Genomic DNA, 14,784 nt, shown 5'->3' with positions numbered 1-14,784 from the left:
GCATATAATCCTTTCTGTTTCACACTACCAGTCCCCGTGATCGGTTTGTTCAAAGTTACTTTACTGGATATGTGACCGTTCTCTCATGCCATTCTCTCCTGCCAAATGATGGAACTGCCCATGATAGGGAGACCCCGGTCAAACTCAATCCATTCTAGTGTAGTGCCTTTCCATGTCTTCAATAGGACTGAATAAGTGCCTGTAGTTTGACATTTCTGGCAGTCACAGTCAGAGACAATATTGCACATTTAATTGTAACACTGATTTTTTTTATATATATATATATATATATATATATATATATATATAATATATATATATAAAGTTTTGGTGAATCCAGTGAACACAGGGAGTCAGCCCAGCTCAGAGGAGTCAGAAAATACTTTTTGTAATCTTCAGTCCCTTTTGCTTCATTCTGGGAAGCGTCGAACTGGAAACGTGCTTCGTTTTGCCTGCTTTTGGGTGGCCCCTTTTCTTCAGCATAAAGTCATAGTTGACGGATGAATTCATAGCATAAAATACATTCGCGTTGTCAGGGATTTTCAATTCTGTAATGGAATGAGAAAAGGGCGTTAAATTCCCTGAATTCCATCATCACCTACCCCTCGACTTCAGCCAAAGCTGCTGTATTTTGACTAAAGTCTTGCTTGACCATCTCATTCAATGTGAGTCCTCAGTGAGTGTGAGAGTATGGACAGCTGGTTGAGTTATTCACGTGCTAATCTCTTATTAAGAAGAGAGTGCTGGAGAAACTCTACAGGTCTGGCAGCATCTGGAGGAGAGAGAAACACAGTCAACACACCTGATCGCACTGGACTCAAAACATTAACTCGATCTCCCCCTCCACAAGGGACCCTCTTGTTTTCTCCAATACTTTCCATTTTTATTTCCGAATTCCAGCGTCTGCAGCGTTTCGCTTTTTTAATTCGGTGGTGACACTTTCACCCGCCTACATGCAGGGGTCAGCGGTTGACAGGGGTGCGGTGGGGGGATAGGGGGGCTAGTGAGTGGAGCCCAGGTTGATTTTACTCTCTGCTGCTCTGGGAATCAGCGAAGGCTAATTGCAGAGACGCTACGATAATAAAACAAAAATAAACCAGAGGAGATCGGAAACAAAAAGAAGAAATTGCAGGAGAAACTCAGCAGGTCTCTCAGGAGAGAGAAAGCAGAGATAACTGCTGATAAAGAGCCACCAGATTTGGAATGTTAACTCTGCTTTCTCTCCCCACAGATACTGCCAGACCTGCTGAGTTTCTCCAGCAACTTCTCTTGTTGTTTCAGAGACTTTACTCCAATACTCCACTTGGAGTGTTGCGTCCAGTTCTGGTCATCTTGCTACAGGAAGGATGCTATTAAACTGGAAAGAGTGCAGAAGAAATTTACAGGGATGTTACCAGGACCAAGCGTCTAAGTTAGAGGGAGGCGTTGGACAAGCTAGAGTGTAGGAGACTGAGGGGGGAGCTTATAGAAGTGTGTAAGATCATGCGAGGCATGGATAGGGTGAATGCACTCAGTCTTTTTCCCCAAGGTTGGGGAATTCAGGACTAGAGGGCATCCGAGGGGAAAAAATAAAAGGGAACCTGAGGGGCAATGTTTTTACACAGAGGCTGGAATGCATATGGAATGAGCTGCCAGTGGAAGTGGTTGAGGTGGATACATTATCAACATTTAAAAGGCATTTGGACAAATACATGGATAGGAAAGGATTAGAAGGATATGGGCCAAGTGCAGGGAAACAGGGTCAGACATTTAGGTCGGCATGGACCAGCGTGGGCTGAAGGGCCAGTCCCATGCTGCACGGACTCTATGACTTTACCCCGAATTTAACCCTGACTGCTGCCCCCACCTACAATGCCCACAGGGAAACTGAATCCCTCATTTTCACACACGCCACCTGAGTCACAAGTCAAGACAGTTTGGGAAGCTAGCTGCCAGGACACAGGAAATTAGGAAAATTGCATTATCGCGAGAAATGTCCGCTCTCCTGTGAAATGGCCTTTGAGAGAAGCATAAACAAACTTCAAATGCCTCTGGTAACCTTTGCAGCAACAGAATGTGTTTTGTCAATGGACAGGGTGTGGCAACCCTCCAGGACTGGTTTGACACCACTGCGTGTAACATTACTGGGACCCATTTTGTCTTTAACATGCTCTTTGAACATTTCTCTTCACCAGGTACAAGAGAGGAACAATGGCCACAGTCAAGCACTATCCAAGAAGACAATGAGTTATTTTATTCTCTGGTAGGTGTGGAAAGGCCGTGCATCAAGACAATGGAGCTGTGTCAATCTGCAGCTGGATCATGGAGGGGATCATGAGTCAAGGCTTCCACGGGAAAGGCAGGAAGAGGGTTCGGTTCAGTCACTGAATGGCAGAACAGACTTGATGGGTTGAATGGACCACTTCTGCTCCTATTCTTTATAATCTAATGGAGTCACATGAAGAAACCCCCAGGAACTGATGGGATTGTAATAGGCAACCCCATAAATGGATGGTTCACATGCAAGTTTAAAAGCTGTACCCATGCTGGGGAGCCAATTTGATTGGCTGTAATTTCCTGGATACTAGATTACAAGAGGCACATAGTAATTGCTGAGTGTTGTGCAGGCAGCTCTTTTCCCGTACGAGAAAGAATGTCACAAGGTGCTGTTGGACAACACGGAATGGTGGTACTGTCCTCTGTATGCCCACGTGCTTGTGCCCACATTACATACCCCTGTCCTCAGCGATGATCTGCACCAGCTCGTATTCCTCAGGCCTATCCCCATCCAAATTGTGCTTGGCCATAGCCTTTCGAATGACGACAGGTGTTTTATCCTGGCTCGTCACCTGGGGAAAATGAAAGAGAGTTTTAACCCTTTCAAGCTGTAGCTACAGAACCTGGTGTAGGCTTACTCAGTAACGGGAATATACAAGCTCTGGGTGCATGGAGGACCCAATGTTCCTTCTCTTCTAATCCCTCATTACCTGCTACCCCACCACACTTGTGTGTGCATACGTACAGGCAGACACACGCAGGTGCACGTGCACACGCAGAGGCACAGAAACATACACACGCATACAGAGGCAGACACACACAGAGGCACAGACACAGAGATACATAAACGTACAGGCAGGCACACACACACAAGGCACACGCACACACCCATACATACACACAAATAGACCACATGAGCATGCACACAGACTACAGATACACATAGGGGCACCTACAGACACACAGGTGTATGCACACAGACACACACACATACATGCCGACATACATCACAGGGGCACATACAGTGGTGCTCTCACAGATACATGTGCACGCACAGAATCCCACCCTCACACATACTTTCTTTTGAGGAGATGGTTGAGTAGTTGCAGTGTTTCTGGACTAGTTATCCTAGCAGGCCCACGCTGTGGGGAACGCGAATTGAAATCCCAACATGGCAATTCATGAAAGCACCCCCATCCCCCAGCAACAAGCCCAGCTCCCAGCCCCATTCCCCAGCAACAAGCCCAGCTCCCAGCCCCATTCCACATCAGCTGTTCTGCCATTAAATACTAGAGGAGAGTTCTGGGCCCTGAGCACAGACAGGACACTCACCAAGATGCTCTTGTACATGTTCCCATTGTCAACGTCCAGGCTGACCCGGATGATACAGCAGTCGTCCACCTGCTGGTTATAAAGTGGCAGAGATAGTGTGGAGTAGCTGGATATTCCCGAGACAGAGCGTTTGTGTGTTCTGGAGGACGTTATAGGAGTGGAGGAGACCGAGGATGAGGATGCACTGCTTGACCCTGAGCCGATTCCGGATGTGTCCAATGAGGACAGCGACGTTGATTCCCAGAACTAAAAGAAAATTTTTAAAAAATAATAAAGTTTGCCTCAGGGACAAACAGGTAGCGAGCTCGGCCGGTCTGCCTTGCCTTGGAGCACAGTCCCTTGCTGGCACTGTTGCTGTCCAAGGGTCAGTACAAAGGGCGTTATAAGGGAACAAAATAAGGTGATCAACCTATTGGTCAGTGCTTTACAGTGAACCTTAACTTGTGGCCCCTGCATTGCCACTGGTATCCCTGTGGTTTACTGGTGTTAACCAAAACCCAACGTTGGTCAACGCCAACAAGTCAATTCCAAACAAGTTATTTTTATTTATTTCATGTGTGTGTGTTTTGTCCCAGTGGTGTAACGTAAACACTGTTGTCCCATGGGAGCTCCATGAGGGAACTATCTCCAGAACGGGCAAACCAAGTACTGGTCGGACCTTGAACAGGAGAAGGGCTGTCGAGGTTGGCATGTTCGGTTTAGTCCAGGCTGAGATAGAGAGATTTTCAATCAGTAAGGGAGTCAAGGGTCGTGAGGATCATCGGATTGGTCATGATCCCACTGAACGGATTCAATGGGCTGAATGGCCTTACTCTTGCTCCTACATCTTATGGTCTTAAAGAGACGGATCAAACAGCAGACAGGACAGCACTTGGACTTGAATCCAACAATGAGAGCAGGTGTCTTTGAGCCCACACGTACAGGCCTTTCTGTGCCAGTGTAAACAGTGTGGTGTTTAAACCTTACAACGACAGGGAGAGGCCACTGCTTTATGCTCAGCCTTCCCCAGCACCTACACCGGGCCTCGGAATCAGGGGTCGGGATTTCACCGTTTGGATGCAACACACAACCGCCTCCCTAACCTTCTTCTCCTGGGAATCTGGCGATTCCGAGATGAAGCTGACGTTGATTTCTTCCGCGTCGGAGTTGCTGGAGCCAGCAGAGGTAACGCTAACGGAGTCTGCCGTGTCCCCACCACCCAGGTACGGTCCGTACTTCAGCTGCTCACAAGATCGAGACTGGGCGCCTGGGCTCGGAGTGTCGGCCGTCGGGGTTTGCCTGCTGTTGGTGTCAACAAGAAGGAAACAGCAAGGAATTAGATCAATCGGTACACCCGTCTCCAAAAACCTCATCCTTACTCAAATGAGGAGCCCTACCAAGGAGCAGTCGGTACTTTGTGTGATATTGTGAAGCTGTGAATCAGTCTTTTCCCAATTTCCATTTTAATGCATGTATAAAATGCTGACTCACTTTCCACCGAAGTACCACAACTTACTCTACAGCTAGGAAGTAACAAATCTCTGCTGTCCAAGGGTGTAGAGGTGCATGGATCATTGATGGGTGGAGAGAGCTGTCAATAAAACAGACAGTATCCTCAGCTTTATTAACAGGGGCACAGGGTCCAAGATTAAGGGAGTTATGATGGATTTGTTTACGACACGAGTTCGTCTTCAGCTGGAGTACTGTGTCCAGCGTTAGTCTCCACATTACAGCAAAGATGTGAACACAATGGGGAGGAGGGTCATAAGATGGGACGAGAAACTTTAATTCGGAGGATAGATTGGAGGAAGTTGCATCTGTTTTCCGAGGAGAGAAGACCAACAGGAAATCTGACAGAAGCTTTTAAAATCACCGATGTTCTGGATAGAGAAGACGGGAAGAAATGGTGCCCACTCATTAGAGAGTCATTACAAAAGCAGCCAATGTGATGTGAGAGAGAGAACAGCAAGGAGTTAGGGTCTGCATGAAAATATCCCAGAGGCAGGTTTAACTGAGGCACTAAATGATTATTTAAACAGGTGCAAGTGTTCAGGGGAAATGGCAGGAGACTGGCACTTAGCCAGAGTGCTCACATTAACCTTGCTCTTTGTGCACATCATGTTAAATCGACATGTTTTTGTTCCTGTTCCTTTTATGAACAGGAACAGCTTCTCCCTATCCACTCTGTCAAATCCCCTCTCAGCCTTCTTCCACCCCGGTAAAACTGTCCCTATGGCTTCAATCTATCCAGTAACTTTCTGAAGGGATTGGATAAAAATGGGAGTGAGTTGGGGGTTGGAGTTGCTGGGCTGTGGGGGAAACAGATAGGAGCGCGGACTAACAGAATAGCTCATCTGAAGAGCAAACACAGGCCCGATGGGCTGAAGGGCCTTCCTATGTCAGCAATGAAGGCACCCCAGCAAATGGCACTCACTCGGTCCACCGCTTGATGATGCCAGAGTTCTTTTTTGCTTTCAGAGTGTTGCTCGCTGACTCAGCCAGAGGCTCAATTTCACACGAGAGGTTGTAACTGGAACGAGAAAAATGAGAACGTTGTTATATTTCCTGAGTGGGGCAGCTCAGAAACCAGCGAGCTTCGTCCATCTGTTAATCTTATTCAGCCGATCCTTACAAAACCCCCTCCCCCAAATACTACGGACACACCAAGGGAAACATGCATCGGTCTAGGAAAGTATGAGACCAATGTTACAGGTCAGGCACCCTTTACTGAGACCCAGCAACAAAAGAGGAGGCCATTCAGCCCCTCGAACCTGCTCTGCCATTCACTTTTAACCCAGACTGCTCCGTAGGTCTGTCTCCGTACCCATTCGAGACCCTGCTGTTCTGATCTAGAACCGTTTCTCGGAGGAGGGCAGGTCTGTAACACTGCGTGTGTCATCCAGAGGCCGGTTTGAAGTGGCTGCCTTAAGTCTTTCCTGGGGCACGACCCGTTGGCAAAGGGGGAGAGACTGGGCTCAGGGGGACCTTCCCAGGACATTCCTCTTTGAGGTGGTAATGACCATTTGGTCACACAGTGCCTCTCCAGCATGGGAGACCAATCAGCATAAAGGGAAGTGATGGCTTGGAGGTATTATCACTGGACTGTTAATCTCGAGACAGAGGTCGTGTTCTGGGACCAGAGTTCAAATTCCACCTGAGCATTTGGTTGAATTCAAATTTAATTAAAAAAAAATTGAATTAATAATCTAATGTGACCATGAGTCGATTGTTAGAAAAGCCCACCTGGATCACTTTAGGGAAGGAAACTGCCATCTTTATATGGTCTGGCCTACATGTGACTCCAGACCCACAGCAACGTGGTTGACTCATTAATTGCCCTCTGGGCAATTAGGAATGGGTAATAAATGCTGGCTCAGCCAGTGTCGCCCTCAACCAGCAAATGAATTAAAACGCGGCTGGTGTACTATCTTGGCCAGGTCAGTCCCGGCCAGAACCGAGGGACAGTGGTGTGTGTGGTGTGTTCATCAGCTGAACCTCTCGGCTCTTCCCTCTCAGGGGGCGGGGGGCATGGAAACCAGCACAAACCAACCCCTCCCCTTTGCCTGAGCGGTCCCTTACCTTTCAGCTTCGGTCAGTTGCTCGATATTTCGAAACCACTCCACAAACCGATGATCCGGTGTGAAGGAGTAATTGTTGCAGGCGGACTGCAACAACTTAATCTGGGCGATCACTTCAAACTCCTGCCAAAAAAGACACACGTCCATTTAAGGCCGAGGCAGATAGATCCCCGACCAGTCGAGGAATCAAGGATTAAAGGGAGAGGGCAGGAAAATGGACAAGAGGACAATCAGACCGGCCACCATCTCACTGAATGGCGGAGGCAGGCTCGAGGGGCCGAATGGCCTCTTCCTGTTCCATGAGGTCTTTATCCACCGAGCCCATGAACATTTAACCCCGGAGTGCAGGGGGGTGCTGAGGAAATGTCAGTATGGGCACCTTCAACAGTAACTTTCAAAAGGAGACCGAGGAGATAGTGAAGGGGAAAGATTCACGGGAGAAAAGGTGGTGAGGAGAGGTGGAACGTTCAGTCAGGTCCTCTGCACTCATCCTTACAAAGCCGGAGACTGACTCCTAACCAGTGACACGAGGTAGGGGGTTGGAGTGCAGCATTCTCCACAGCCTTTCCAAATGGAACTGCGTCGATTTGATCTTCCCTCCTATCCCCAACCTCCGGTGTATTCTCTCAGTCTCCAGGCCTCTGTGTAGAACTGCTCTGATCTCAGCTTTTAACATCCTATTTTAAGCTCAGGGACTGCTCTGTGATGACTGAAAGTTCCCATAGGCCCTGTTCTGCTTGTGGGCAGTTTGGAGGACCAGCAAGAAGGGGTGACCTTATAAGAGGTTTACAAAAATTATGAAGGGCATGGATAGGGTAAATAGGCAAAGTCTTTTCCCTGGGGTGGGGGAGTCCAGAACTAGAGGGCATAGGTTTAGGGTGAGAGGGGAAAGATATAAAAGAGACCTAAGGGGCAACGCTTTCACGCAGAGGATGGTGGGTGTGTGGAATGAGCTGCCAGAGGATGTGGTGGAGGCTGGTACAATTGCAACATTTAAGAGGCATCTGGATGGGTATATGAATAGGAAGGGTTTGGAGGGATATGAGCCGGGTGCTGGCAGGTGGGACTAGATTGAGTTGAGATATCTGGTCAGCATGGACGGGTTGGACCGAAGGGTCTGTTTCCGTGCTAAACATCGCTGTAACTCTATGACTCTAAGAGACCGTGAGATGTCAGCTCTGCTGAGCGTCTTCTTGCCTCAGTGTCCATGACGGGAGTGGTCAGTGTGAGTTAGTAATATGACTACCTCATTCATAACCTGTACAATCTGCACTGAATATGACCAAACAGGTTAGGTACAAGAGGAGGCCATTTGGCTCCTCGGGCCTGCACCAAATCATAGAACAATTACAGCACAGAAGGATGCCATTCGGCCTATCCTGTCAGTGTCAGCCCTTGAAGAAAGCAATTCATTCAATCCCACTTCTTTTCCCCACAGCCTTGCAATTTTTTGTTTTGGTTTTCAGATCATTTTCCTGTTGCTTTTTGGAAAAGTTGATCCTGACTCTGCCACACTCTCACTCCAGATCCTAACCTCTCACTGAGTGATAATGTGTTGCCTCTGTCGCCAACGCTTCTTTTGCCAGTTACTTGAAATTGGGCTCCTTCTGGTTCTCAGTCCTTCCCCCAAATGGGAACAGTTGCTCCCTCTCTGGGGGCTGACCCCTCATGACTTTGAAAGATCTCTCACAAATCTCCTCTCCACCTTCTCTTCTCCTGCACCCAACCTCTCCACGTAACGGCAACTCCTCAGAGTCACGGAGACGAACAGCACGGAATCAGACCCATCAGTCCAACCTGTCCATGCCGACTAGATATCCTCAATTAATCTAGTCCCATTTGCCAGCATTTGGCCCATATCCCCCTAAACCCTTCCTGTTCATATACCCATTCAGATGCCTTTTAAATGTTGTAATTGTACCAGCCTCCACCACTTCCTCTGGCAGCTCATCCTGCACACATGCACCAGGGAAAAGACCTTGTCTATTTACCCTATCCATGCCCCTCATGATTTTATAAACCTCTGTAAAGGTTAGCCCTCAGCCTCCGACACTCCAGGGAAAACAGCCCCAGCCAATCCAGCCTCTCCCTATAGCTCAAACCTCTTAAACCATTTCCTTGTGAATCTTTTCTGCACCCGAGCTAAAGTCTTCACCTCCTTCCTAAAGTGTGTTGCTCAGAGCTGGACACAAGACCTCCAGTCGGGCCTGAAGCAGTGTTTTAGACAGGGTTAATATTTTGACGAATGGAGTATTTTGGAACTGACTGCTTAACGATGAACCAGGCTGTTAAATCACATACCTTTCTCCTTTTCTCAAAGTTGATCAAGCCTCCCTGTGAATTAAAAAACAAACAGTTTAATCCGAGGTCCACTACAACCTATTGTGTGTGTGCGTGTGCATGTACATGTGGGTGCGTGTGTGTGCATGTTTCATGTCCAACCTCTCTCTCTCTCTCTGGCAACAGGTGCGCTCTGGCAGCTCACGTGTACAACCACATTTTGTTTGTCAACCTGAAGAGTATGTAGTGGCTATCCAGCTTTGGAAGTCCTCACAGGTCAGCCTAACGCTGTCTACACCCAACATTTGAACAAGTCAGCTGCTCAACTCGGTGCTTCTGACCCAGGCTCTGCCACTGATGGTGAACAACGGGAATGTGGAAAGGAGTGCAGGGATTTGGGAAGGTGATGGGGCTGCAGCCAAAAGGTTGGAGGGGGAGCAGGAGCTGGGAATCAGCAGCATGTGAAAACAGGCCTATATTTCTGACCTACCATGAGTCAGCCTGACAGTAACCATCTAAAATGGATCCGTCTAAAAATGATTGTTTATGATATTAGATTAGATTACATTAGATTACATTACAGTGTGGAAACAGGCCCTTCGGCCCAACAAGTCCACACCGACCCGCCGAAGCGCAACCCACCCATACCCCTACACTTACCCCCTTACCTAACACTACGGGCAATTAAACATGGCCAATTCACCTGACCTGCACATCTTTGGACTGTGGGAGGAAACCGGAGCACCCGGAGGAAACCCACGCAGACACGGGGAGAACGTGCAAACTCCACACAGTCAGTCGCCTGAGGCGGGAATTGAACCCGGGTCTCAGGCGCTGTGAGGCAGCAGTGCTAACCACTGTGCCACGGTGCCACCCACAAATATATTCCGAATGATTGCTTCAGAGTTTTCTATAGGATGGTTAATCAGAGGCATTGACCCATTTAAAATCAACAGTTAGAATGTTCTTTACATCAGTTCAGGAAGAACACTTGGACTGTTTATACGAGAATGTCACACACAATGCTTTCTTGGCTGTAACTGTTTGTTATACAAACTAAACACTTTACTTGGAAGAATATTCCTGATGGCTCTTTTTGCACTTACGTCCAAGTGGTCTTTCACCGCAGTGTCCAACATGACCAGGTCAGTGAGGAAGGTTCCCAGGTATGGGATCGTACCCTGCATGACACCCTAAGGAACACAGACAGTTAACGTTAAAAGAACAAGTTTTAAGAACAGCTTCTTCCCTGCTGTTATCAGACACTCATATATTAGAGTTAATCTCTCCCTGCACCTTCCCTGCAGCTGTAACACCATATTCTGTTCTATTACCGTTATGTAAAGTCAGGAGTCACATGACACCAGGTTATAGTCCAACAGGTTTATTTGAAATCACAGGCTTTCACAGCACGCCCCTTCGTCAGATCACCTGATGAAGGAGCAGGGAGAGAATCTGACTGAGAATCAAGAATCTTCAAGTCATCAAAACATTGCTTTGCTTCACATCTGGCGAATGAGCACGTAGGCACAGAACAGCAAGAGGTCACTGTGGTGAAATCTCCAGGAATACATCCAACTAGAGTTAGACCATAAGGACATAGGAGCGGAAGTAAGGCCATTCGGCCCATTGAGTCTACTCCGCCATTCAATCATGGCTGATCGGCATTTCAAAGCCACTGACCCGAACTCTCCCCATATCCCTTAATTCGTTGCGAGATCAAGAATTTATCAATCTCTGCCTTGAAGACATTTAATGTCCCAATCTCCACTGTGCTCCGTGGCAGTGAATTCCACAGGCCCACCACTCTCTGGCCGAAGAAGTGTCCCCTCATTTCCATTCTAAATTGACCCCCTCTAATTCTAAGGCTGTGTCCACGGGTCCTAGTATCCACACCTGACGGAAACCTCCCAGCGTCCACCCTTTCTAAGCCATGCATTATGTTGTAAGTTTCTATTAGATCTTCCCTCAACCTTCTAAACTCTAATGAATACAATCCCTGAATCCTCAGCTGTTCATCGTAAGTTACCATCTTCCCAGAGTGCTGATCTCTCTTCCGTGTTAAATTCATTCAGAGTGTGGGAATCACTGGCTGGGCCAGCATTTATTGTGCACCCCTTATTTTCCAGAGGACAGCTCAGAGTCCGCCATATTGTTGGGAATCTGGAGTCATGTGTACACCAGACCAGGGGAAGAATGGCAGTTTCCTTCTCCCAAAGGCACTAGTGAACCAGATGGATTTTTCAGACAATCAACTGCACTTTCATGGTCATCATTAGTCTATTAATTCCAGATTTTTAACTGAACCCAAATTCCACCAACTGCCGTGGCAGGGTTTGAACCTGGGTCCCCAGATCATTAGCGGGAGTTTTCTGGATTAATAGTCTGGCGATAACACAACCAGGCCATTGCCTCCCCTTAAATATATGAAAATGTGTTTGTTACAATATTTTCTTGGGATCTCAAAAGCTGACCTACCATTTCCTTTTGCTGCTGTTGCCGTTTCTGAGCCCTTTTGGGGTTGATATCGAGCGTGGCGAACTTCGAGGTTCCTTCCTACAGGTGAAATAAGAAGTGGGAGTCAGACACAGGAAGAATCTCAGAATGAGAACAACAACTCTTTCACGCAGAGGGTGGTGCGTGTATGGAACGAGCTGCCAGAGGAAGTGGTGGAGGCTGGTACAATTGCAGCACTGAAAAGGCATCTGGATGGGAATATGAATAGGAAAGATTTAGAGGGATATGGGCCAAATGCTGGCAAATGGGACTAGATTAGGTTGGGATATCTGGTTGGGATGGATGAGATGGACTGAAGGATCTGTTTCCATGCTGTTACAGTTCTACGACACTCTGTATGTTGTTGTATGAAGCTGCCACATGAGCCAGTTACTAAACCAGACCTTTCCTCCAGGTGGCAGCACATGACAGTTTGAGCTGGGATGTCAACAAAGAAAGTCCATCTGTCTGTTACCACAGCAACGGTGATATGACAAACTTGCATTTACGTAACGCCTCCCACCACCTCTGTGTGGCCCCAAAACACTTCACTGCTGAGGCTTGTGTGGTCAGTGTCGTGATGTTGGAAATGCTACACCCAGTTTGGCACAGCAAGCTCCCACGAGCAGCCGTGGGTTGCCAGTGGAGCACTAATTGTTGACCAGGATTCTGGGGAAGAGCTGACAACACTGTCCCGCCAACCCCCTCCCCTCCCAATTTCCTCAAAATGGTGCCCAAAGAGACAAACAGGACCTAATGCATTCCAGGGGGGTGGGGGGAGCTTCTGAAAGTGCAGCATGTGCAGGTCAGCCTAGAGAGTGTCCTCAGCTCTCTGGAGTGCAACTGCAAACTCATAAGCTTTCAACTTGAAGAGGAGCGCCTTACTCATTCAGTCAACACACGAATTAGGGGTGGGCCATTCTGCCTTGTGGGCCTTACCCATCCATTCAATAAGATCATGACTAATCCGACTGTAACCCCAAACCCACCTAGCCCCAATAAATTACATGAAGATAAAGATTAGGAGCAGGAGTAACAGCCTGGGGAGAAATGTCTTCACATCAGGCACATGTGCATATTCCTCCTGGCTGGTAGCCAGGTTTTCAGTTTAGGTTTGTACCCATCCCGGCTGCCTTGATGCATGCTGGGATATGGTCACACAAGATTTGCCTGCTTTCCCGATACCTGGGTTGACTGTGCTCCACGGGTCGGCCAAGGCCTGGAGCCTGTGTTGAAAGGTCTGAAGGGAAGGCCGGGCAGCCCGGTCTGACCTGGTCAGAAACTCTTCCCACCGTTACCCACAATGACCCGAAACAAACGCGACACAATTCCCGAAGAGCCTTTGAGAAGCCTCTGGATAGCCAATGGCAAGAGGAGCCAGACCAGCCTCAGTCAACAAACTGCACTGAACTCGAAATCGATTACGAGCATAATCCGTCAATGTCCTCGCCCATCCTGATATCTGTAACGTTGCATCCACATCACCCCCAACCCTACAACTCTCCGGGATCCCCGCACTGCTCTAATTCTTGTCTCATCTCGCATTTAAGTGTTCCACCATTGCCAGGTAATCCTTTACTCCCTTCATTCTTCCACCTCCCTCTCATTTTTTAAAGATATTCCTTTAAAAACCTTAACACTTCAACCAAGCTCTTGACCCCGAATCCTGTTCCCTCCTTACAGGACTCACTAACTCTTCGATAATTCTCCTACATTATGCCACGGGACATTTTCCGACAGTAATGCCACTATGAAAATACAAGATGTTGTTGCTAAGAATTGAGGCAGGTTTTCTGTTTCTGATTGTCCCCCAGCGGTCCTCCTGGGAAGGATGTTTGGTTGACAATATTTGAATACACATTATCTTCAGTCAGAGGGTTGTGAATCCTTGGGATTCTCCAACCCTGTGCAGTGAGTATATAGGAGAGGTTAACAGATATGTGGGAACCAAGGGAGTTAAGAGATAAGGGGGGGGATAGTGTGAGTGGCTGCTATTAAGGTGTAAGGTTAACCACAATCCTGTTGAATGACAGAGCAGGTCTAAGAGGCCACTTAGTCTCTCCTCCCTCCTATTTCCTAACTTCAGGCTGTGAGTGTCAGGGGCAGGTGGTCCTCTGACTAAAAAGGCACGAGAACCGAGTCTGAACCAGGCTTTAGCTGACACGTGTACACACACACGCAAAACACACGCACACACAAGTACACTTACACACATTCAAACACACACAACCCACTCCCCACCCACCTGCTGTGGATCATAAAGAGTTACAGCACAGTAGGAGGCTACTTGGCCCATCATACCTGTCCAATTCTATCCCATGCTCAAGTTATTTATCCTTGAAACCCTGAAAACAGAGCCTTTTGGCAATGATAGTCATGACTGGGGCAGTAGATGGATGGGGACACCACTCCCCGGCAAAGACACGCACTCTCCTGACATGGAATTGTTTCGTTGATCCTTCATTGTTACTGGGTCCCAACCGTGGAACCCCTTCCCTAACAGCACTGAGTGTCCCTACCCCACAGGGACTGAGCTGTTCAAGGAGAACATACAGCTCCACCTTCTCCAGGATAATTACTGATAGGCCTAGCCAGCATCACTCACATCCCATGCCCAACTAAGAAAAGACAACCATGGAATAGATACATCAGTGGAGACCATTCAACCCATCCTGTCTTTACTGTCTCTCAAGAGAAACTCAGCTAGTCCCACTTCCTCACATTTTCCCAGTAACCTCTTTGTTAATCAGATAATTACATAATTCCCTTTGGAACACCTCAACTGGGTCAGTCCCCACCACAGTCTCAGGAAGTGCATTCCAGATCCCAACCACTCACTGCGTAAGAAAGTCCGATGTAATCT

The 14,784-nt window shown here is 47.9% G+C and overlaps 1 protein-coding gene across 4 annotated transcripts in view; it reads right to left on the bottom strand.

Annotated features, from left to right (window-relative positions):
• Nucleotides 1-295: 295 nt before the first annotated feature.
• LOC122564935 (ral guanine nucleotide dissociation stimulator-like) overlaps nt 296-14,784 on the bottom strand; it is a 187,921-nt gene continuing 173,432 nt past the window's right edge. For 3 of the 4 annotated variants that reach the window (XM_043720431.1, XM_043720430.1, XM_043720429.1), the window contains exons 10-18: nt 11,904-11,981; nt 10,532-10,618; nt 9,447-9,479; nt 7,147-7,268; nt 6,002-6,097; nt 4,671-4,869; nt 3,589-3,834; nt 2,714-2,828; nt 296-548 (exon numbers count right to left, since the gene is read on the bottom strand). In XM_043720431.1, the coding sequence (XP_043576366.1) occupies nt 373-548; nt 2,714-2,828; nt 3,589-3,834; nt 4,671-4,869; nt 6,002-6,097; nt 7,147-7,268; nt 9,447-9,479; nt 10,532-10,618; nt 11,904-11,981 (1,152 nt within the window). In that variant the 3' untranslated portion in view covers nt 296-372. The remainder of the gene's footprint in view (nt 549-2,713; nt 2,829-3,588; nt 3,835-4,670; nt 4,870-6,001; nt 6,098-7,146; nt 7,269-9,446; nt 9,480-10,531; nt 10,619-11,903; nt 11,982-14,784) is intronic. The other variant, XM_043720432.1, reaches the window with a different exon arrangement.

This window comes from Chiloscyllium plagiosum, chromosome 30 (genome assembly GCF_004010195.1).
Source record: "Chiloscyllium plagiosum isolate BGI_BamShark_2017 chromosome 30, ASM401019v2, whole genome shotgun sequence".
Lineage (NCBI taxonomy): Eukaryota > Metazoa > Chordata > Chondrichthyes > Orectolobiformes > Hemiscylliidae > Chiloscyllium > Chiloscyllium plagiosum.
Note: the sequence above shows the minus strand (reverse complement) of the source record. Positions and strands in the feature narration are given on the sequence as shown.